This window comes from Hoplias malabaricus, chromosome 3 (genome assembly GCF_029633855.1).
Source record: "Hoplias malabaricus isolate fHopMal1 chromosome 3, fHopMal1.hap1, whole genome shotgun sequence".
Lineage (NCBI taxonomy): Eukaryota > Metazoa > Chordata > Actinopteri > Characiformes > Erythrinidae > Hoplias > Hoplias malabaricus.
The window spans coordinates 46,028,780-46,054,766 of NC_089802.1; the positions used below are offsets into that span (position 1 = coordinate 46,028,780).

The window sequence follows — 25,987 nt, forward strand, 5'->3', positions numbered from 1 at the left end:
GCCCTGGATTGTGAAGTTGCTTTGTGGCAATACTAGTTGCAAGAAAGCAAACTATAAATAAAAATTAATTAAATTAACTGATAGAGGAGTATATGGAAGAGTTTGCAACATCACATTGACATCAGCGCCTCCTCAAGCAGAGGACAGAGGACTGGCCTTGGAGTTGGGCTGGATAAAGAAAGGGTGCAAGCCAGAGTGGAAATTGGTGACGGTCACCGAAGCTGATTATATCCATTGCCTGCAAATATATGTGGCTCACGCAGCAGCACCAAGGAGGCACAAGCATGAGTCAGAAGTGCACTTACAACATGCACTGTCCAGGGAAGCTGCTTATACCGGACACATGAGTCTGGCTGTTCAACCCCAAGCAGAAAAAGAAACATTGTCCAAAGCTACAGCTGCCATGGGAAGGACTGAGCCAGTCTGAAGCCAGCCTCAGTTGGTGGTGTATCAAGACTGCAAGACAGCTGTGAGTGAAGATGGACAGTGTCAGCCTGGACCAGTGGTGACATAGGGTTGGACACATTACCACTAGTGCAGTGTTTATTCATTCATTTTCTATAATTGCTTTATCCTGTTCAGGGCCATGGTAAGTACAAAGCCAATCTGTAGACAACAAGCCAGTCCACAAGCCAGGGTATTGCACACTCACATAGTCAATCACTCACACCTGCGGACAGTTTTGAATAGCCAATCCACCGAGTAAAAATGGAACAATTGAAAAATAAAAAACGACTTGGAATTTTATATTACTCACATAAATTGAAGGTAAGGACAAGAGCTTGTTTTCCTTAACTCGTTAAAGTTATTTTATATTTGTGGTTTTGTTCTGAGCAAATAAAAGGGCTTTCACTAGAGGGCAATGGTTAGTACAGTTTTCTTTACTTCTGTACGCCAATTGGAACACAGCCAGATAGATCCCCCCCGCCCCCCCCCCTCGCTGTCACGTGTGAAGGCACTAACAGTCTCTCTCTCTCTCTCTCGGCTGAGTGACAGTGACAGAGAGTTGGAACCGAAGCGGAGAGTTAGAGGAGCAGAATAAAGTGAATTGTTGATTTTATAATATTTGGATTTACACTTCGCGGATGCACCTGCTACAACGGGTGAGATAAACACAACCTCATGTTTTAGACTTTAGCCACTTTTACTCGATATCATACTCCTCTGTTATAGGGTGTAAGAAAAGAGTTTGACAGGGTAAAGGGAAGAAATGTCTTTAACCTTCTGCAGTTGTTTAGTTACTGACTGGGACGTTTTCAGTTCATGGGACATGTAGTGTGTATAAGTCTCAGTATGATGACAAAGCCAGAGTATTAAAAGAGAGAGAGAGAGAACAGTGGGATTTAGCACAAAGGACAAAGCAGTTTTAAAGTATTTTTCTGTGCCAGTCTCCACATGCAGCTTTGTGTTCAGCTACTTATTTACCTCCTGCAGACTGTACTCTCAGTGCTGTTGGAAAATATTTGGAAAGTCTTATCTTCTTTTTTTTTTCCTTCAAGGCCTTGGTTTAACACTAACATTAAAGAGTCCATATCCTACATTCTATGATTATTTTCCCCTAAGTTCCATTTAGGTTATATACATTGTGGGGATATATATATTTATATAACTGAAAGCTTTACAATTAGTTTTAGGACAGCTTTTTAATGATGCAGTATACACATCTCATTCACACTTAAGTCGTAAAGGTTAACTAAGAAATGTAGAGACATCGGAAATTATACTAAAATTAATTTTTGCAACTAAATGTCCATATTTAAAATGACCATTTTGAAATATGGGTATATTCATATTTGAAATAAATCAATATAAGTTTTGAAACTTATATTACTAACATATTTGCAAACTACATCAAAGTTTTTATATGGGCAAAAAGTGAGGAAACTTTTTTTTGTTATTGGCCCTTTAAAACCTGTCTGTGACTATTCTGTCATTTCACTCTTCATAGATAAAAAAAAAAAAAACACAAGAGGGGCTGGCATGGCTTCATTGTCAGTTTGAATTTATTCATACCTCTCAGACGAAAAAAAAAACAAAACATAGTGCACAATTGGGCCATTGAACAGGCCACTGAGGGATGGTGTGTGTGTGTGTGTGTGTGTGTGTGTGTGTGTGTGTAAAAGTGTGTTATGTGTGTGTGTCAGGATGATGATTGCATGAGCTGGACAGAACGAGAAAAAGACAGGACAGAGGGGCAAGTAGGCAGGGCAGCTCATGGTAGGGGATAATCTACACACTAGCACAGCTCCAGGATTCATTTATGACCAATGTGGGAAAGCACCGGGGGCAAGTGGACTTTTATGTAAGGGCAGTGGAGTCTGTAATATTGCATAATCACTGCACAAGGCTCAAAATGATGTGCCCTCTGCCAGTCTAGACTGAGATTGGTGCCAAATATAACATCAAAATACTATATACTATATAAAGAGAGCAATATATTTATGTGAAATAAATGAATCACATACAACAAATAACTTCATGTTTAAATAAAAGGATATGAAACAAGGCATATAAAACAATGACATGTCATTATCTTCAGCTCCTGGTGAAAAAGTATGAAATGCTGCGACTTTTCTAACTGCGTTGAGCTGCTAGTGAGCAATGAGCAGAGAACTGTGGTATGAAAGCAATTCACAACCTTCTTCCAAGACAGCCATGCCAAGATAAAACAGACAGCTTTAGAAGTTTTGATATCAAAATTCATGAACGATTTTCACAAAAAATCAATTTGTAAATACACATGTATTAATCAGCTGTAACATTATGACCACAAGCCCAGCAGTGACACTGAGAGGTGTAAAACCTCAGCAACACTACTGTGTCTGATCCACTAGTACCATCATAACACACACTAACAATATTGTGTTAATTTTATGGCTGATCAGTGTATTTCCTGATGTTACTGAAAAAAGAACAAACTAGCTTTTAAAGAATAGACTTTAAAAACAGGTGGAAACTACCTTTAAGGCCAGCTGAGACCACTCATTTTTCTTCCTGCTAATTACTGCTTTTTTAAACATACACAGTAAATTTACACTAGTTTTGGTTGCTCTGTGTTGTTCTAAGTCTGTCATTTGGTGAAATATGCAGTTGCTGAGTGTTTTAGAAGTACTGATGATACCTATATTATATCATGTATTATGATAATGTGCCATCGTAGTGCCCACCCTTAGTCAGAATTAGATATGGATGCCCATCAACATGGTTCCCTACTCATACTTTTAGTAATATTAATACTTTGACAAGACTGATTCCTATATCACATTTTTTTTGAGTACCTTATTTACATAGCACACCAAAACTGGGTGTGGCTTAAAACAGAAATCAGGGTGTCACCCAGAAATAAGTAAATTTACTGGCTGTGACAGACATAACAAGAAATGCTGATGTTAATAATATGTAAACACAACACAATTTAGACAGACAGTCAGAAGACGAGATTTTGGAATAAAAACGATTAGGCACACCAACTAGGTATTGAAATTTAAAGCTGAATCACACAGAATTTTTCAGCACTCTGTAAAAGAACCATTCATAAACCTCATATCTCCATTCCAATATTTATTTTTTTATAGAACCTTGATATTGTGTTCAAATTTCATAAAGAATGAAGCGCCGTACAGATCCACGCTTTAATACTTTTGAATTTAGATAACTGCTCTGTTTAGATCCGGTCCTCAACTCTGAGGTTCAGGATGGCAGTGTAAGTCATGATACGGAAAAAAGGATGTGGTCATCATTGTTTCAGAACCGTAAGACAACTCACTCAGCTTTAAACATGCTGCTCTGACTCTGGTTATACTGCGCACACAGTTTCAGTTTGACTGACTCCCTCTCAAGCTGTAGGCAAGCAGTTTTTAACATCCGTCCTGTCTCTTAAAAGTCAGTTATGTAGAGCAAGTATTTGTGTCAGAGGAAAGTACTTCTGTCAATAGAATATGATGTCATAATGTGTTAAATGCTGACCCTACATAGAAACACACACACCAAAAAACACACACACTAACACGCACACACACACACACACACACACACACACACACATTAACACACACATGCTCTAACACATTCAATTCACATGTATTCTGAGACATACACATGCTCACATGCAAACTGACACACATGCATACACTCTCTCACATACATACATGCTCACACACACACACACACACACACACACACACACCGACATATACAGATATACACATACACAAACACACATACACGCATGGTCTTAAAACACACACATGCTCAAACTCACATTGAGAGAAACGCACAAATGCATGCGGACACACACACACTCACACACACACATGCATGCACTGACACATACAGTCACACTGATGCTTTGCTGAACTGATCTGCTGTAATTGTGAATTTATGAAGTTTGTTCATTTTAGCGTGCCCTACCAGGCGATAATCATACACTCTCAGGTGTGTGTGTGTGTGTGTGTGTGTGTGTGAGAGAGAGTGAGTGAGTGAATGAGAGAAAAAAAGATCTTTTCTAATCATATTTTCAGGACAAAAAGAATACAAATTTGAAGTCCAGGTACCCAGGTGTTGTGTCACAAAAAGTATTTTATTTGTACATTTTCACACAAGATAAACAGGTAAAGGTCAGCTGACATAAAATAAAGGTTTTGTGTTGTGTGTGTATATATTTATACTGCGTGTAGGTGGAACATTAGCTTGGGGCTATCGTATCTCGTGGTTGGTGAGTTAAACCAGGGCACCCAGCATTATTTCATATTTCTGCTAAGAAACTGGTCTGAATGAATCTTGGAGAACACCACTCAGCCAGTGAGTTTTGAATACTCAGGGACTGAAAAGGAAAACATTTGCATATTAACAAAAACACCCTTTTTCCTACTGTTTTAAAATTAACCTGAATCATGTTTCTGTGTATGTTTCGGTCATAGTCTTCTGTCCCAAGTTATCCACTATCCATACTCCCCCACATCTTTCTCCGAGTCCTTAATTCCTAAAGGCTTTTATGGCTGTTTTATTTTTTTAAATTTGTAAATATTTTTAACTGAATAATACGTTAGCGACTGAATATTGAACCTCATTACGAAGAGCAATAAAATATCAAGGTAGAAAAAAAAATCACTTCCTGATTTTAACATTTTTTCAATTCAATAAATAATTCCCTTAGTTTAACAAAAAGTGTTCCATACATGTTTTAATTCCTTTCCTTAATGTATTGAATTGTTCACTTCAGTTATTCACATGAAAGAGACGTAATTCGGGGGTAGCTTACATAATATAAGAAACCATTTATAAAATTGGGAGATGACATTATAAAAAAAACAAATTTTTATAATTAGAAAGAATATTACTAAATGGATTAAAGTCTCAAAATATTTATTTTCTACACTGACTTATTAGGGGCTCTGTATATAATTTAAATTTAAATGTATATATTTTATTGTCAGTGTCATGTTTTTCATGTTATAAAATACATAGTATTAGAAATAATATGTAATTTTAAATATTGACCACTTTTTTGTTTTATCTGTCACTATTCTTATGTTTGTATCTCTCTCTCTCTCTCTCTGGATTGATATGGATGCAGATATAATAGGATAAGCTCAGTGTGAGCACCTAGACTCATCTCTGTGTTCAAAGGTCTGGAATGGAAAAATCACACAGACACGTGCTGCCCTCCCTTCTGCGCACACACACACACACACAGAACATTATCACGCTGCATGGCTCATTCATGCTCTGGGGACCTTTTTTAAAATCTTTCCACCTTAGTCTGCCTTAAATGAATATTCTTATGTTTTTCAGCCACATTTTGAACATATGCTCAATGGCCATGGACAGTAGCTTTGAGGCATTTTCCGTTACTTAGAAAAGAACAGAAGACTCAGAGACTCACAAATAATAGAAGCCAAAAGGCAGATGGTTTGGCTGAAGCACCTGCCTGTTAGCTTCTATTATGAGTGTAGTTTGTATCAGTGGGAATTTCCAGGGATCTTGTCCATGGTATTCAACCCTATGTTTCATTAGTAATAGGTGGAGAAAATGTTGAACATCACTGTTGTACTGTTCTTCTGTATTGGTGATTATGCATAATACTTTCTTTCATATAACTTTGCTGCTTTTATCTCTATTGCCTCTGAGACCAGATCATGCAAAACAGAGTGCAAACACAGGCTTTGTGTATAAGGCTTTAGAGTTCCTGCCATAAAGGATCATGTAGGGCGGAAAAGGACAGGTCCTTTACTGAAGTCAGAGTCATAAAGCAGATTATTGGAGAGAAATAAAAGTAGTATACTGCCCTTTGCCTAATTACATTACTATTTTGCTGAGATCTATTTACTTTCAACAGCTGACGGAGACAGTACGCTGGTTCTGTCACTGTGTGATTGAACAACTGTCGTTCTGCTCTGATGCTTTACTTTTGCTCCTCTCCATTACGTTTTCAGTTACTATGCCAAAATTCCAAGCGCACCAATAGGATTGCTTCGGAGCTCTTTGGGCACTGCTGATTGGTTGGTTGCTGGAGAGGGAACGATATTGCTCTGTGTGATGCAAAGATTGTTGCATTTGTACACTCCCTGGAGCAAGTTGCTGCCTGAGAATTAGATGGAGGGTTTTATTTATTTTTTATTTTTTTATTTTTTTTGTTTTTTGTACATGTGTGCCTTCACTCTGAAGTTTAAAAGTGATCCTTGAGCCACACACACACATACACACACTCTCACATATGTGCAAACACATAAACATTCCTCCTTATACAGGGAGAGTACTGATGGTGTGCTTTCACTAATTTAGGAGGAGAGAATGGCTTTAGGTCACCGTGCTGCAATTCATTACCATCTGTTATACTGCTGAGTGAATTGATTGGCCTCTTTTGAAAGGAACAGGCTACAAATCCACTGTAAATTGATGTCTGTGTTAGAGCTGAACAATGATCCGATAAGTAACAGGGCAGTCGTCTGAATATAACATGCTTCCTATGACATATTACTCTGTTTAATTATTATTAAAACAGTATGTAGTTTATAAGATCCATTTTAGAGAAACCCTGGTAAAATAACACACTTTTAGCTGATCTTGAATTTCTCATAAAAAGTGTATTTTTTTCTCTTTGTATAATGTATGTAATTATTAAGGCAAATGCATGGAGATCAGTTAAACCAGCTCATTAGCTGCTTTTGTTGCTTCAGGATTTTGCTGTCTGGGTGTTGATACTTATGTCCGTGGTGCCTCTGTAAATATGCTTCTGCTTTGTTTTATTTACATTTATTTGCCTCACACCAGCTGATGAAAACACTCCCAATACCCATTTGCTTGTTGCAACATAAACAAATAATTGTGAAAGTTATCAGCTGTGGGAAACAATTGAGATAAGCTCAGATGATTACAGCTAAGCACTAAGCTTTCTGTGAGATAAAATTCTACAAAAACACATATAAATGATAAATATAAATTTCTTTTAATAATATTTTTAAGTACAGATAAACAGCAGTCTTACAGCCTTTTTCCTCATCCTCACTAATGGTCTGAATAGTTCAGGGCGGGGCTGGGGGGGAGGGGGGGGTGGCGGCTGCAACGCTTAGTCGTGACTGAATGAAAAAAAAAAAAGAAAAAATATTTGGATATTAATTGTGTGCTTATGAAAGAGTATTCATTGTGTGTTATCCCTCTGTGCTATTACAGTCTCCACTCTTCTTTGTACTTTGGACATTGCTGTGAAGGTTTTTTTGAATTCAGCTACCAGAATATTAGTGAGGAAAGGTTCTGGTTCACGAAACACCACTCCACCTCATCCTAAAGATATTGAATGGAGAACAAAGTTCCACTGCTCTACAGCCTAATGCTAGGGAACTATATACCACTTTGCATACACTTGGCATTGGGCATGATGACTACTGAAGAACTCTGTCAGAAATGGGTGCACCTTAATTCCCTGAAGTCACTAATTATAATTGTTGTCTTGATGTATTTGGGTTAGTGTTATGTATACATTTTTAGATAGATTGTTTGGCTCAGCTGATTTAAAAAAAATTAAAAATGATGGCCATTTTCAAAACCACAACCTGAGATTTTACAACGGGAATGAGATGTTTGGAATAAGAATTGTTTAGAACAATCGTTTCTCAGTATAAAATATAATATTGCCATAATTACCCAACCTGTTTTGCAGATTTTAAGCATAATTTTGCATTCAGGATCACTACATATATTTATTTCAATATATGCGCACAGATATAGAGTTTGTTGATAGCATTAATTTGTAAAGTTGTTTGTTGATAGCATTAATTATTGGTGAAGCTCAAAAATTCATTTGGAGAAATAGCATTAAAAAAGATGATACATAACATATTTTGCACCTGTTTTTGCTGTTTCTCTAGTGTTTTAATGGAAGAACTGTGAGTGACTTAAGGATCTGAAGGACAAATAATTTGGGTTGTTTGATATCTAGGCCATCTTTGCAGGGTCCTACAAAACAGGACAGCTTTCAGTGACATAACCACCAAGAAACATGACCTTCCTTAATGGCGTCCTCAGCTTTGAGACATGGCTAATGTGGCAGTGTAGTAGAACTTTATGAAAACAGTGCTGCACTGGATATAAAAATCTCTTTTCAAACTGCAAAGGGACTAAAATGCAGCGAGGGTATTTTAAACTGCCCTTAATAAGAAAAGCATGTGTTGAATATTGCAGTTGTACGTATCATTGAATGTCAGCACATGTCTAGTTCTGATCTCTGATGAATGTGCAATTGTTAGTGGGATGAGACTCAGTTATCTGATGTGTGTCCTGGGACTGGAAAGGAGCTAAAATCAATGGCTGAATCACTGAAGCGAGCTGAAACGGCAAGCTGACTCTGTAATAGAGAGAGAGAAGAAGAAAGAGAGAGAGTGAAAGATATGTACAATGCAAGTGTGACCTGAGTGATGAAGAATATATATGCTTTATGCGTTTGACGACTAAATCTTCAGTCTGGCACTACATTCAGTTTTTAAGCCATTTTTCAGTATAGATTCTGGAAAAATAGGCAATAATACATTATTAACAATAATGACCATATTTATAACCACATTTCATACATAAAAATATATTAAATCAAGGTGCTTTTAGTATAAATATATAAAACAGCAAGGCACCTTACAGAAATCAATAAAACATTAGACAATATAATTAAATTAAGATAAATATTTGTTTAATAATAGTAAAAATGTGAATTGAGAAATTACTAGAGCATTAAAAAGGAAAGCATAAAAGGAATATTTAAAAAATGAAGCATGCTTTCTCTGACTTCGATCTTAAACTACGATCTTAAGAGTCGACCAGGACATCAATTCATCAGGCACTCTAAAACATACAAAGGTGTTTTACAAAAGAGTTTTCCAGACAGTAAAAGGGTAGTCATTTTTAAAGAAACAAACAGACAATGCTGTGATATGCAGGAGTAATGTTACTCCGACTGCTGCAGCTCAAATTGGACAACAATGCTTTGAGTTAATGCTGTGAATAATGCATTACTATAAACATGGATCACTGTGAAAAAGGGAATAAGTTATGCTATGATTGTTATATGACAGACAGCTTAATGTACTGGTTTTTGGTCAAAAACAGCCTTTATACTTAATAAATGTGTCTGCCTTACAGTTCACCCATTGTGTACACAGATGTTCTGTTATGCACATAGCTTAATCTCCAAAGAAAAGCATGAAATTAAAGGACATGCTCCAGATTCATTATTCATAGTACCAACTGTCAGCTAGACAGGAGTGATAGAGCATTACTAGGAGTCGGAGTTGTGTTGGTGATACAGAACTAGTTATATAAGGACCACCAGACCTTACTCATTCTCATTGATGAATGTCTAATCTAAATCTTAGCCAGAAGTGTTGCATTTGTTAGTGCAGAAGGAATAATGTTGGCAGATGTCCACAAACATGTGGCCATATAGAGTATTTTCTCCAAATCATTCAGCTTTAGTGCTGGTACCAAGAGTTTGGCAGTTAAAACTCTCCTCTAAATCTGATCTGAATGGAGGGGCTGTGGCTCAAGAGGCTGATCCAGGCTCAGTCAGCTGGGATTAGGAGTGAGATGCGGAGATAGGAAGTATCTCTCTCTCTCTTACACACACACACACACACACACACACACATTTACTCACTCGGTAAGGCAAAGCTCAAAAGTTTACAGATTTTTTTTACATGAACACTGAGTATTGCATGTTTCCACATTAGCTGTTAATATTTTAATATGGAGCTTATGCCATTCCTCACATTGTTTCCCATCAGAGAAAACTGAAAATAGTAATTTATACTAAGCTGTGTTTGCGTCATCTCTCTCTCTCGCTCTCTCTCTCTATTGATCTGCCTCACTTTCCCTTTTGTCATTCTCAGTCTCTCATTTGCCATTTCTCTCTCTAGCTCCCAGTTTCTCTCTCTCTCTCTCTCTCTCTCTCTCTCTCTCTCTGTATCTCTGTCTCTCGCTCACTCGCTCTCTTTCCACTATATTGTTTTCTCGATGCTCCCTCTCTCTCTGATCTCCGTGCCCTTCATTGTTGGCACAGGTTGGGTGTACAGCAGCTTCTGTCCACTCTACTGGAACGTTGTGTGTGTGTGTGTGTGTATTTGTGTGAGGCACCACATGAGCCTCTGTGTGTTTGTGCAGGCTGTAAATTGTCTGCTGATTTCTGTTTGTTTTGGTTTATATACAGCTCAAGCCCAAGGAAGGAAAAAGTTGATTTTTTTTAAAGCAGAATTTTTACCCTCACTGAGAATCAGATATATTTCTTTACGCTAAATATACCCAGAATATTAAAATATCATCTTAGATTAAACAGGTTTATTTATAGAGTATAACAGTAGCAGTAACAGTAACAGTAAAAACAATAAAATACTTAAAAGCGTAAAATATAGTAATGGACATGGATTCTGATTATTTTACACCTTCATGCATTATTTAATTAAGCAATGGATAAGGGAGGCACACACTGGATGCCCACAGCCTTATAGCATGGGATAAAAATGGATCACCTCCAGCAAAGAGGCTACGAATACGAATCACCTCCAGCATAGAGACTACGAATATAGCTCAGGTCCAGGAAAGAGGCTCAGAATATAGATCACCTCCAGAAAATGGGCTCAGAATACGGATCACATTTGGCAAAGAAACTATGAATTTAGATTCAGGATTTATATCAAATATATGCCCAGGGAAGAGGCTCAGACTACGGATCACCTCCAGCAAAGAGGTTACTAGGACTTGACTACCTGACTGCTAAAACTCAGATCAGACTTTGAGCTATGAGCTATTTCGAATCCAGATATGCAGCTAGTCTGTACCTCACCTCCTGATCCCAAATAAAAAAATCTGTCTTTATTCTTTATTTAACTGAAGAATGTTTTGTACCATCCAGTTAGAAAGGTGCTCAAGGCATTCACTAAAGTACCGCTTATTATAGTTGTTTGGGAATATGTTCCAAAATCAGCCATAATCAGCAGTCACACAGCTCCAGGGACCAGGAGGTTGTGGGTTCGATTCCCGCTCCAGGTGTGAGGAGTGTGGTGTGTTCTCCCTGTGTCTGCATGGGTTTCCTCCGGGTGACTGTCTGTGAGGAGTTGGTGTGTTCTCCCTGTGTCTGCGTGGGTTTCCTCCAGGTGACTGTCTGTGAGGAGTGTGGTGTGTTCTCCCTGTGTCCGCGTGGGTTTCCTCCGGGTGACTCTCTGTGAGGAGTGTGGTGTGTTTTCCCTGTGTCCGCGTGGGTTTCCTCCAGGTGACTGTCTGTGAGGAGTGTGGTGTGTTCTCCCTGTGTCCGCGTGGGTTTCCTCCGGGTGACTGTCTGTGAGGAGTTGGTGTGTTCTCCATGTGTCCGCGTGGGTTTCCTCCGGGTGCTCTGGTTTCCTTCCACAGTCCAAAAACACACGTTGGTAGGTGGATTGACGACTCAAAAAGTGTCTGTAGGTGTGAATGTGTGTGTGTGTGTGTGTGTGTGTGTTGACCTGTGAAGGACTGGCGCCCCCTCCAGGGAGTATTCCCGCCATGCGCCCAATGATTCCAGGTAGGGTCTGGACCCACCGCAACTCTGAACTGGGTAAACGCTTACAGATAACGAATGAATGAATGTATATGAGTGACCTGATTTAGTTGGGTTGGCTGGACTGAAACATTACTTGATGCTTAACTGCTGTAGGTGGAATAGGTAAATATATATATATGTATGTGGGCACACTGCAGTAATGAACATTAGGGTAACAAAATTTGTTCAACAGTGACGCTTTATGTTTAATATACTACTGGATATCTTAACTTGTCCTGTAAGACATAGTTCATTTTAAATGTATAGTGTCAAGTGGTTAGCCGTGGCAATTTTATAGTTTAGTATAGTTTGAAGACAATAACACACATTTAAATCTTAAAGAGGAATTTAACAAGTAGCATTTTAGAATGTTAATTGTCATCTTATGTAATAAACAATTGATTTGACAGAGTTCATAATTACTACCTTATTTGTGTTGATGTCAGTTTGTGTCTTTTGAAACCCTCATGTCCATTTATGTCCTCTGAAACTCTGTCTATAAAACCCAGCGTACATTAAAGAGATACTTCATCAAACCATTTTCGGTTTCCCAATGATAATTAAAAACATCTTTACCCATCACAGTCACTTACAGAGGCTTATTAAATATAGATATGATATTTCACTTCCTATCTGTAAAAGCTACCTAGCTTAGATACTATTATTTCAGCCCACCTTCGAGTATATGTGCTTATAGTTTTCAAAAGTTCCTCCCACTTTCAAGTTACATCATTAGAAGTGTTTCTTTTTTCTTTAAAGTCCACACCTAATATTTTTGCATCGTACTCAAAATGTAATATTACCAGGAAATGTGAATATTTGCTCATATTTCTGCTTCATTCCAACATTTGGGAAGAGCATAGTGAATAACATGACATGTAAAATAATTTTTTTTCTGTTTACAGCCCACTTACCATCTTGGAATTCGTAATTCCACTTTATTTGGGATGGTCTGTAATGTGTTTTAGGAATGCTTATTGACTATAGCGAATAGTCTTATATCGCATGTTCATGAATGCTAGCTGAGCTGAGCTTAAATCAAGAATAAGCAATAGGGGATATCGTCCAATCAGGAATTTCAGGTGTTTTTCCGATTTTCTGAACAAGTCTTTGGGGTTATTTACAGTTTGTGGCTATCTTTCATCAACTTGCACAATGTACTGCATGTACTTAATAAATCAAACAGGGAACCATTCTTTTTGTAATAGAAACTTTGTAGGAAGTAGATAGATATTAGAGATGCAGCCTGAGCATCAGAAACCTATACTCTTAGTCAAATAACTACAAGAGGAAAATGTTTCCAATTTGAAATACAACCTATGTGCAGTATACATTTGACGCAAAGGCTGTCAATAATCCAATAGACTCCATGAACACCCAGCCAAATGGTTAAAAGTGATGGAGAAAATGGAACATAAAATATACTAAATTAAGTGGTGCTTTGGGGAAACAGCTAAAGGGGTAAATATTTTGCAGAAATATTTCTTTTCCACATTTGAAATAAATTACAAGTTAGGGAATATTCACAGGAAAATCTGAATTTAACTCCACTGTGACAGGTGTGTGTCCTAGGGTCTTTAATTGGGGGTCTTCCAGACCTAAGACCTTAGTCTACTGGGTTAAAGGCAGCAGTGTTATCCTCTATGCTTTATTTTTTCTTATACTCTCCCGTATCTGTAATGTAAAACTGGTATTTTGTCCCCTCTCTGCAAATTACTTGGGGTATATTTGGCCACTGTATTTGTGCTTCAGAATAATGCCATTAGGTGCCATTCTGGTTATTTTTGACACTTTTGAAGACAGGATCTAGCTAGCCATTATGTTGTCTACTTGCATTTGTGGTCAGTAAGTAGCAGCTAAATTTGCAAATACTAGAAAAAACGTGATTATAGAAAACTGACCTAATTTGCAATTGATTTACTGGAGTGTTTGGGATAAGGAGCAGCAACTCAGTCTTTGTCTGTTGGACTTTTGGTGATGTTAAGCGTGTGGTTTCCTGTTTTCTCCACTTGTCCTCAGTGCACCTCTCTATTTCCTGTTGAGACTGAGAAGTAGTAACACTCTGGGCCACTTTGACTGACAAAGACACAGAAGTAACTAGACATGGTCTGAATTTTTAAGGTGATATTATTTTGTGAAAGGCCACGTTGGTGTATGTACACAAGCACACGAGCTCTGTCACCTTTTCAAAGTTCCCATAAAATGCAGTGTCAAGTAGGTTTTATATCATGTACTTAAATATTTTTATGTGGTTGTTCTTAAATGTTGTTGATGACACATATTAGCATGATACAGATATGTGATATAGCAAAGCCCTCCTTATTCGCTGAGCACACTGTTTATAGAAATGCTTTGATTGTGTTTATTTGTGCAAATTTTCATATGAAATACCTACATTCCTTTGTGTACTGCTTTTTTGTTTCTCATTGCTCTCTAGCAGTTCAACAATAAACCATAATATTACACACAGAAAGCCAACAATGTCCTTGTTAGTCTGGTAACAGAGTGATGGGGCAAATCATTTGATTTGATTAAATAACTTGAACATATCTAGTTTATTTCCATTCTCATTTTGGAATTGCTAGAAGTGGGTTTCCAGAAAAAGGTAAAAATCAAAAATGCTAATCCATGTACAAATGCTACCTCAGTGAAAAAGACATTTGCTCAAAATCCATTGTGTGTATTTGTGTGTGTATCAGTAAGTATAATGAGAGTGCACGTGTGCTCCACATGCAGAGAGGAAGGGTTTTAACTTAAACCTAACCAAGCTTCACTCAACCACAGTGCTCTGCAGTGAGGATTATCAAAGCTCCCCCACCAAAGCTCGAACACATACACGCATACACACACACACACACACACACACACACACACACACATACACACACACACACACACACACACACAAACAGATATACACATGTAGAATGGTAGATCTGTGGGTTTTATTAACCGTTAAAATTCCTAATGTGATCCTAAAATGTTAAAAGACAAGAAGTGATGCGACTTTGGGGAAAGTCCAAGTTGTTGTTCATGGTGGTGGTTTGAGTCATCGTTGCAGTATCTTATTGTATATCATAGCATTGCTGGATAGATGATTCAAACTGTCAAGATAAGATCAGCAGGAAAACAGTCATGCACATCTTGGCAGTTTTTAACTCTAACAATTTTTTTTTCTCTGTCTAGAAGGATGAATAAAGACATAAAATTTCCAGTAGAGCAAAAAGATTACATTTCTACCATTTGGCAGAATATTTTACTCAGAGTGATGTACAGTTGTTATTTCTCTTACAGGTGTAGATGAATACAGTGTTAAAAATCTTACCCAGAGACCTTTACAGTTATAGCATTGTGTCCAACTCTATGCTTCTGTGCAGAAGGCAGCACTATTACTCAGAGAGCTACAACAGCTATTACATAATCACAAGTATCTGACAGCAGTCATTTCCCACATTGTTATGTGTTAGTCTTGCAACAAATTTCTCTTGACTGATTGCTATAGCTCCTTTAGAGTGCAGCATTGAGTAATCTGTGGTAATTATGTTTCTGTAATTGTTACTGACAGTAATCGCAAGAAGCGGAAATCAGGTATGATAGGAAGAAACAGAAAAAAAGCTGGAAATAAAATTGAAAACGTCGGCTACTGTTGTATATAATAACTCAACACCTGGGGAGCAGTGGGAAATTAAGTGTCTTCCATATCAGCTGTGAATGTCTATAGAGGAGAAAGCACTGTTCTATCATTTCCACGCACGCTCAGTTCTCCTACCAGTTGTGGGAAAGACACACTTTTGCTTACCTTAAGGCCACAGTTCCAACAAGTATGGGATGATTTGGAGTGATGTTTGTCATCCAGAATTAATTGTCTTTCATCAGTAGCTGGCCTAATATCCTATAATATAAATTCCATCAAACAACTCACAGAAATCTTACAACATCTAGTTTAAACCCTTCCCACAAAAGTAGACATTGTCAATGCAGCAAAAGAGATGAACAGAGTTTGTATAGATTATAATACAGTATTAGAAACTATGTATATAAAATTATAATACTAGAGTAATATAGAATCTTCTGACTGTAGTCTAATTGTATGGTACACTAAGAAAAAAGGTACGGTTGTGGTACATAATTGTTACGAAATACAAACAGTGTAAATGTACCATTAAAGTCCAGTTGTATTCCCTAAAAGTACATTACATTCTCTTATCAAGAAAGAGAGGTGAATATTGTAATCTTTCATTATAGAACTCTCAGGTCCTGGAGGTGAAATTGAGCATATGAAATGAGCACAGTTTTAATATTTACAATTATAATAGAATAAAGTACAATTTTGCTCCCTCATTAAAGGAACAGAATTTGCAACCATACACTGTATTTAACCACATAGGTTTGATACCTCGTCCTTTTTTATGTTTAGATTTTCTTTACAACATCTGTTACTAAAAGCAGTAAGAGAACTCTCCAAGAGTGTTCAGGAGGGAATATCCAACCTGCCCTTTATAAATACATTTGTTTGGATAGGTATTAAATTCTTAACTTGACTTTGGTAAACACACATCATATGTTCCTTAGTGTTCTTTTCAGCCATGAGATTTTAGTTGAAATTACTAGCACATGTTGGTGTTTTATATAAAATACAGATAACAGGATGAATGTCTTAGACAATTGTGTAGCAAAATAGGGTCCTTGACATGTGTAACATGCCATACACTGTTGGACATACAGTATTCAAGGTTCCAGAAATGAGATGGAGGACCAGGAAGGCCTGAAAATGTATCGTCTAGATTTCCAGACATGGAAATTTGGCCATGAGAAATATATTAAAATAAATGTCCTTGAAAGTGTAAAAAGCTTTTCTTTGAAGCTGTTTATGTTCAGTTTGTGTCCATTCTTATGTTATGTTTTTTTTTTTTTTTTTTTATTATTCAGGGCCTGTGTATTACTTGGTCAGTAAACAGTCAAGCAGTTGTTGATAACATAAAGTGAGAACCATCTTTTTCAATATAGTTTTTTTATTCTTATTTACTGTTTTATGAATTGATAATAAATGCAACGGCGGCATGGTGGCGCAGCAGGTAGTGCTGCTGTGACCCTGCTCCAAGGACCTGGGGGTGTGGGTTTGATTCCCACTCAGGGTGACTGTCTGTGAGGAGTGTGGTGTGTTCTCCCTGTGTCCGCGTGGGTTTCCTCTGGGTGCTCCAGTTTCCTCCCACCATCCAGAAACATACGTTGGTAGGTGGATGGGCGACGCAAAAGTGTCCGTAGGTGTGGGTGTGTGAGTGAATGTGTGAGTGTCTCCCTGTGAAGGACTGGTGCCTCTTCCAGGGTGTGTTGAGTGATTCCAGGTAGACTCTGGACCCTCCGCGACCCTGAATTGGATAAGCAATTACAGAAAATGAATGAATAAATGTAATGGCTTTTAAGATTAACAAGGAGCATCATTAAAATGTATGATTACATGGCAATAAACACTGGTCATTTTTTATGTAGCTGCACAAATACTGCACACACATAAACTTCTCTTTCTACATTGTGTTTCAGATCATGGCACAGTGGGCATCATCCTGTGTCCTGCCCCTGTCCTGTAGTGCCAGCTGTTGCCGTAGTGACACCCCATCTACTTCGTGCCACTGAGAGTCATGCTGTCGAACAGCTGGCGGCGCGGCACGGCTGGACCCACCTGTAGCTTCCCAGTGGGTCGGGGGTCTGTATCAGGGGGCACGGTGGTCCTGGAAGCCCAGTATGACTACTCATACAGAGGGGCAGATGGGCGGACGGTGTCCATACAGGAGGGCGAGCGTTTCCTCCTGCTTAGGAAGACCAATGCTGACTGGTGGCAGGTGCGGCGGCTTGGAGTGAACATGAAGAGCAAGCCACTGTATGTGCCCGCCACATACGTCATCGAGCTGCCAATCACCTCACTACACACACCGCTACACACACAACTACAGCCACCACTACACACACCTCAGCTCAGCAGCAAACAGACAGCCCCTATTAACAGATTGGTGTCACGAGGGTCTCTTACACCATGCTCTCAGACACAGTGCTCAGGTATGGTGTGTGTGTGTGTGTTTCCAAGAGTTTTTCTGTATTCCTGTGTGTATTTGTTTGTATGTGTCCAATGTATCTATTTGTGTGTGTGTGTGCAGTATTTTCCAGTTTCTGTCACAAGGATAGCACTGGTCTGCTTGCATTACACAGATCTACCCTCTGGACCTGAATAATTCAGAATCTCATAACATGAGATCTGGTGAGCAAATTGAGCAATAGGGCCATTTTTAAGAGGCCTCACACCCTGCAGATCCCGAACATGCAATTTCAGGAAACAAACAAACTGAGGTGCCTGAGGTGCATACGAACTTGGTTGTAGACCCGTGCTCAGCCAACCTAACAAACTCAGTATACTGCCTCTGAAGAGTTGTTGGTTTCCTGTCATCATATGCACATTTGGGTTTTGCAGGGTGCAAGGTGTCCCCTTCCTTAAGGGCAAGCCTACACTGTTGTTTCAGTTTGGAGTCTCCAAGGGGACCAGGGAACAAGGGGACTCCCACATTTTGGGCTTTTGAGTTTCAGAGTTCCTCAGGGTCCAGAGGTTCTGTATAGGTGATGGTGCAAGCAGACCAGTGACCAATGACAGTTACCTGGCTGCCTGAAGCATTAAATGTGAATATTGCTGTCAGTGTTTTCTGGCATTATGCCCAACCATTATATCAGTATAGTTTACTTATTGTGTAATTAAAATTAATAATATAATATAGCATTTTCTAGTATTAACTTGTATTTACAAAATTGACCACATTAGCATTTATTTTAGCTCCATTTATCTTTGAGTGACATTTCACAACACCATGTTTCAGTCAGCTTTTCAGTTTTCTATTTGTGTCCATTTCAAATTAATTAAAAAAGCAAGACGTTGTATTCTGGTCACAATAATATTTTTTTATTTAAAAAACACAAATATGGCACAACATGCTGTTGTTTTCACTGTTGACACCTTCAGGCTTTTAGTGTTAGCGATCCTGACAAGTCTTTTTTTCTCAGATGTGTTCCTGAAGTTTTTTCTAACTGGTTTACTTTTCTCATTCCCTCCATCAGTGCCAGTCAGAACATTCTGTCGTTCAATGGAAGACCTGAACAGCAACAGTGCCTTCACAAATGCACGCATGGGACGAAGCTCAGCAGGAGGTCATTTCCAAATACTGCCCCTCTCCACCTCTACCATCTCCTCCAGTCACCTTTCTGTGCCCAGCAGTCAACTAGGGTCTAGTGGCCTGATTCCACGCAGTCAGAGCTCCAGTAACCTGCCACAAAACCCGTATGAAGACCCTCAAATCATCAGGACAGGCCCCACTAGCTCCACAAAGTCCTACAGCCAGTGGGACATGGCAGCCAGCACACGGCGCCACACTGATGGTCACATCCAGGTAACATATATATATATTCTTAATTATTTAATGGTATCTCAAAAAGATTCAAGTTGGCAAGTTTCACCTTATAACTCAGAGCTCGTTAGCTGGCATTTAGTCTTCAAGTCCTAAGCCAAAAAAAGGGGATGTGAATTTGTTGACAACATTTTTATTTTTTATTTTATTTAAATTTTAACCAGGCAAGTAATTAATAACAAGTCCTTAACAAGTAATTTTACACCACACACTCCAGGTGTCTGTCTGTCTGTGAGGAATTTGGTGTGTCCTTTTGGGTTTCCTTTGGGTGTTTCTCCTCCCACGTTACAAAAACACACGTTGGTAGGTGGATTGGCTACTCAAATGCGTCCATAGGTATGAGTGAATGTGTGAGTGTGTGTCTTCCTGTGAAAGACTGGTGCCCCCTCCAAGGTGTGTGCCCAGTGATTCTGGGTAGAATCTGGACCCACCGCTACCCTTAATTGTAAAAGTGGTTACAGACTATTAATTAATTAATTAACACATAGTGTCACTGCCATACAGTGCCAGGATCTTGGGGTCCTGAGTCAGAACCTGGCATCTTGTCATTGTTAGTGAGAAATTATTCTGTATTTATTATGTGGGACTGACTGGTTGAGGGGTGTGATGTCTGTCCAGAGTGTGTCTCACCCTAATGATCCCTTCACCCTGATCTGGATAATAGTGGCTATAGAAACGTAATGAATGCATGAACAAATGCATTGGTTCACATTAGGGGATGTATACCAATAGCTTTGATAGACATTATTCTGGTGGATAGAAGACCACAGGTTTAGCTTTCTTTTCTCTTCCATTCCACTCAGCACTTGCAATGATTGTTATAACTAAGACCCACTTGGAGGTAACTAAATACTTCCTTGAAAAAAGCTTTGGAAATAGTTGCATGTTGCACAGATGTGGTCATATCACTATCTGTTCAATTAATGTTTATTTGAATTAATAATAATTTAAGCAAATAAACAGATTTCTTTTGCAGATACATATGAAGATTGACATATAGTATTCTCAGATCTTTTCAGACCAAATTAGAGTACTATACACACACACACACACACACACACACACACACACACACAAACAAATACTCACAGACAGATATTGAGGAAAATAATAGATTGCTGCCACAGGATTGTGCTTTAATGATCAGGCCCGTATTGATTCATCTAATTGAGTTGTCCACATTCACTCAGTCTCTTTCCTTGCACTCCTCCCTCCCTCCCTCTCTGTCTGTTTCTCTCTCTTTCTATCTCGTGCACTCATGTCTCTAAGCTGAGTAATCAGGGATTACAGCTACATTCAGGTCACAAGCTCCTCATTTCCCACCACACAGTTTACATAACACACACACACACACACATTTATTTTAATGTAGTATTAAGATGACATGGGGTCATACATAGGTCCCATAATTATTACCTATACACAGTAATTCATAAAATAATAAATGTCTTTGTATAATAAAATATTGTTTCACAAGGAATATAAATAGTAGAAATCAACATAAGAGAGCAATTTAAGTTATGCAAAGTCACAGTTAGTATCAATTAATATTTTTACATGAATAAAAGGGATGTAGACGAAGTGTATTCCAGGATATGAACATACTATAATATGTTCTGTATTACAATATAATGTGAAAGAGAGCTGTGATCACAAAATGATTGGTGCTAATCTGGCCTTGGTGTTAATTTCCTCAGTTATTTGACAAACCCTACTTAGCAGAATAGAGATAATCCTTTTTTTATAATGTAATTGAAACCCTGGTTGTTCATATGTAGGCCAACGTGTTTACCTTTTCAGTCATCACTGGATGGTCAAGGGAAGCTGGTCATTTTAAGAGTGTGATTTCTAAATAAAAAAGAAGCATTTGTTTTAAAAACAGAAACATTTCACAAGTCTCTCTTTCTTTCTCTCTCTCTCTATGTGTCACGGACACACACACACACACACAAATCTACGTCATAGTGCTGGATGAAGCCTTGGTCACACCCTTAGACCCTTGTGTTTTTGTGCACCATCTATTTTTAATGAACTCTTTAAACACAGCCATAATTGCTCCTAAAATCTTGAAGCAGTTAGAAATAGCTTTGCTCCCTGAGCTTATTCTACAACAGACCACACATACACACAAACACACACACACATACACACACATACACACACACACAAATCTCCTTTCTATCACAAAGTGATCTTTCCTAACCATATGGTACATTTTCTTCAGCTTTGTTTATTCATAAATGACGTTGGTTCAGATCATGGTGAGGATTATTCTGCTATGTGGAACAGTTTGTATGTATGGTTCGGACAATGGTGAGGCAGAAGCATACACACACACACACACACACACACACACACACACACACACACACATTTGCTCACACAAAGAACAAGATGACAACAGTGGAAAACACTAAATTGAATTCTTTCTCATCTAGAACCGAATAAGGGACATCATGAGCGAGGGATCACTAGCCACTCACTATGCAGACTGAAACCTAGTGAATGTGCTTCAGATTAAAGTAGTTTTATAACACAGAGGAAGTGCTCAAGCACATTATATGAGAACAGACTGAAATACGGTGTATTATATTAAACAGATGCTATACCATATAGAATGAATTGAGACAGCATGCCTAATATGTAGGCGGAAATCTTCTAAAATATTATTAAATATTAAAAATAAGAGTAATCTTTGTCTACAGCATTGTTTTATGGTACTTTACACCAGGGATGTGTTAAGTTCTTTACCTTAGGCTGTGTCGGGTTAGATATAAGGAAGATAGCAAAGTTCAAAATCTTAATTTCTCTTAATTTTGTTTATTAAAATGAGGCGCAAGTACAGTTTATCCCAAGTATTATTGTCTCTCTTGCAGGTCAACACTAGCACTGTCATCCCAAAATTACATTTTCAATGTCAGTTTGATAAATTCCAAATATGCCCCTACTTTGTTTTAATTTTTCTTTCTTTTTTTTGTTTCATGTTATTCCCTGTAATTTTTGCTACACATATTTTTTCATTAATTATTTAGTTAAAGAGAATTAGGAGGTGAAGTGTGGCCCTTTTATGAATCTCCAACCTCTGCTAACATTAGTGACACAGCCCTCTACTGGTGATTGTAAGTAATGCACTTAATGAATTCTTCCTGTGGGTTCAGACTTCGGGTCATCACTATAGCTGAGTTATGTAATCCAGTCAACCTTATACACTGACCTCAACATACCTTCCCCTGTCCTCTTCCCATGTACACCCCATGCTGTAATGTCTGAGCCTACAAGAGTTTAAAATGAGTTCAGGTCTGTAAGTGCTTTTATCTCAGCCCTAACTTTAGTGCTCGAGGTGACATCAGCCCTGAGTTCTTTTTCCTAGCCAAGCTGCATTATTTGTGAGTCAGATTTTTTCTGTGTGCAGTCTTTGAAAAGCTTTAGTGCCTGTCTCTTTCTGTCTGTTTTTCCCCTCTGCCTTTAGCACTCTCTGCCTATCCTCTCTCTCACTCTCTCTCTCTCTGCCTATCCTCTCTCTCTCTCTCTCTCTCTCTCTCTCTCTTCCTATCTGTCTTAAAAAATAAAAAAATTATTTTTTGTATGCCATCTTTGGCTTTGGTTTGCTTTCATTCTTATTCTTATTCTTTTTCAGACCAAACAGCTATTAAATGAATCTATTAATTTTTCAGCATCAGGGAAAATCACTGCAAGAAATGTTATCAATGTTTCAGTTATGTATAACTCCCATTTTCTCTTCTGTTTTTTTTTTCTGGGAAGTCCTGTCTTACCACATATTTAACTTTGATATTCTCCATCCCAGTGCAAGTGGATTATCTTCTAATTATCACACCAGAAACAAGTTCTGAATTACAACCCCAAATTCAAAAAAGCTGGGACGCTGTGTAAAATGTAAATAAAAACAGAATGCAATGATTTGCAAATTTCATAGACACATTTTATTCACATTTCATTAGCAATCTTAACTCATTTACAAATTCGATGGCAGCAATGCATCTCCCAAAAGTTGGGATAGGGCCGTGTCTGCCATTGTGTAGCATCCATTTTATTTTTAACAACAGTCTGTAATCATCTGGGAAGCGAGGAGACCAATTGCTGGAGTTTTGGGAGTGGGATGTTGTCCCATTCTGGTCTGATGTAGGATTCTAGCTGCTCAACAGTCCTGTGTTTTTTTGCCAGATTTTTTGATGCATCAAATTTTGTGAAGACATGCTGTTGTGCTGGATGCAGTATGTGGTTTAGCATTGTCTTGCTGAAAAATGCAAGGCCTTCCCTGAAAAAGACGTTGTCTGAATGGGAGCATATCATTGCTGTCTAATGAAAACATGTATCTCCAATATAGTTTTTCTCTCTTTACAGGAGAAGAAAAAACCTTCTTAATTTCCAGTGGAAGTCAATATAAAAAGATTTTAATCCAAGTAATGTTGAAGCATTTCTGTTGGCCCAGATATTATGAAATTTTCACACAGTGTTAGGACTGTGGAAAAGGACAGCTGCTGTGTTCAGATAATATAGTAAAATAAAAAATGAAAACTGACACTGTTTATTGGACAGTGATGACTTCTTGTTCTAAAACCTCTATATGTGACTTTGAGTACTTGAAATGTGCTATATAAATATAATGTATTATTATATATGTTACTGCTTTTCCAGATGTGTAAGCTGCCCATGCCCTAGACATTAATGAAACCCAATACCATCAGAGGTGCAGGCTTTTGAACTGTGTGCTGAAGACAAGCTGGATGGTCGCACTCCGCAGTTGTTGCCAAAAAGTATCTTGATTAATTTGACCACAGAACAGTTTTCCATTTTGCCTCTGTCTGTTTTAAATGAGCTTTGGCCCAGAGAAGATGGCAGCGTTTCTGAATCATGCTGACATATGTCTTCCTCTTTGCATGATACAGCTTTCACATGTATTTGTGGATTGCAAACTGTGTTTACAGACAATGATTTTTGGAAGTGATCTGGAAGTGTTTCTGAGCCCATACAGTGATTTTCAGTACAGAATCATTATTGTCTTTAATGCAGTAATCCTGAGGGCCTGAAGAGTACGAGCATCCAATATTGCCCGTCTTCCTTGTCCCTTGCGCATTGAGATTTCTTCGGATTCTCTGAATCATTTGATGATATTATGTGCTGTAAATGCTGGGATATTCAAGTCTTCACAATTTTACATTAAGGAAAAGTTTAATTTTCAATTTTTTTTTAAACAATTTTTAGACTGTAGCTTTTTGCAGATTGGCAAAATGACTCACTTTCAAACATGTTATGTTTTCTTTGTTCTGTTGTGAATAAAATGAAGTCTATGGGATTTGCAAATAATTGCATTTTGTTCTTATATACATGTATTTACCTTTAACATAGTGTCCCAACTTTATTGGAATTGGGGTTGTATTAACCTAACAGTAAACATAAGTGAATACTAAATCTAAACTACCTCTACACAAAGCCACACAAATACATAATATTTTTTTAGTTTGGATAAAATATGGATATGTAGGGACCAGGAAATATCTGGAAATTACCTAAACAGGCATCAGAATTTTTTTTCATCCCTTATTTCTAAAGGCCTACATCTCCCAGAGTTCATTGCCAGAGCAGGGGAGGAGACAGTGGGCAGAGCCTCCCAGTCCACGCCCAGGTCAGAAGCCTATACAGAGGCTACAGCAGTGGGACCAGTACCAAGATCCTGCCTCTGGACGCTGTTTCTATGTAAACATTATCACCAAGGAGCGTTCGTGGAAACCACCGCGTAGAGCTCGCCATAGTGACCATGGTCAAAACATGGTAAGCAGCCAAGGCCCTGATCGTGGCACTGAATTTTGTGGCCATTGGAACATAAAAGATCATCTCACAGCTCATTCAGCATCTTTGCACTGTGATTTGACCTTTGTTCATTACCACAATAGTATTTAAAAGAAATCATTTTATTTTACTTTGTCGTTATATTATTATTGTATATTTTCATCGTTAGAACTACAACAATGCATAACATGTAATGTAAGAGAAGAAATATACATATATTGCTGCCATGTTTATGTAGCACTGAAATGTAGCAAAGAGTAAAGGTAACTGTTGTTACAGGATATTTACTGAAAAAAATGATATAATAAAATAAAAATTGCTGTGGGAAAAATTTCATATTGATCACAAATTAGACACATAATGATCATTAATCATTTAGACATTCCTGAGTAATTTGTCTCCTCTCTTATTCTCTCGCTCTTTCTCTTTTCCAGGCCTCTGTCTCACAGGTTGGGACATTCCCACGGGACACCAGCCACCTGTCACTTCCCCTTCACAATTCAGGAAGCAAGTCATTGCACAGGGTAATGCAGCTGTGTTTGTCTCTGTGTGTGTGTATGTACTTTTCTTTAGTTTTGCACTGGGGCAAAGTCTAATGTAGCAACTTATAGCCTGTTATATTAACTATATTAACTTTGCATAAATTATCCCACCGCCCCACACCCTATCTTGCTGTTACATT

The 25,987-nt window shown here is 38.1% G+C and overlaps 1 protein-coding gene across 3 annotated transcripts in view; it reads left to right on the plus strand.

Moving 5' to 3' along the window:
- Window positions 1–987: 987 nt before the first annotated feature.
- The window catches only part of arhgap9 (Rho GTPase activating protein 9), a 43,961-nt gene continuing 18,961 nt past the window's right edge, over window positions 988–25,987 (plus strand). For 2 of the 3 annotated variants that reach the window (XM_066665026.1, XM_066665027.1), the window contains exons 1-5: window positions 988–1,103; window positions 17,594–18,106; window positions 19,151–19,479; window positions 25,069–25,287; window positions 25,740–25,829. In XM_066665026.1, coding sequence (XP_066521123.1) covers window positions 17,692–18,106; window positions 19,151–19,479; window positions 25,069–25,287; window positions 25,740–25,829 — 1,053 coding nt within the window. In that variant the 5' untranslated portion in view covers window positions 988–1,103; window positions 17,594–17,691. Of the gene's footprint in view, window positions 1,104–17,593; window positions 18,107–19,150; window positions 19,480–25,068; window positions 25,288–25,739; window positions 25,830–25,987 lie in introns of those variants that run through there. The other variant, XM_066665029.1, reaches the window with a different exon arrangement.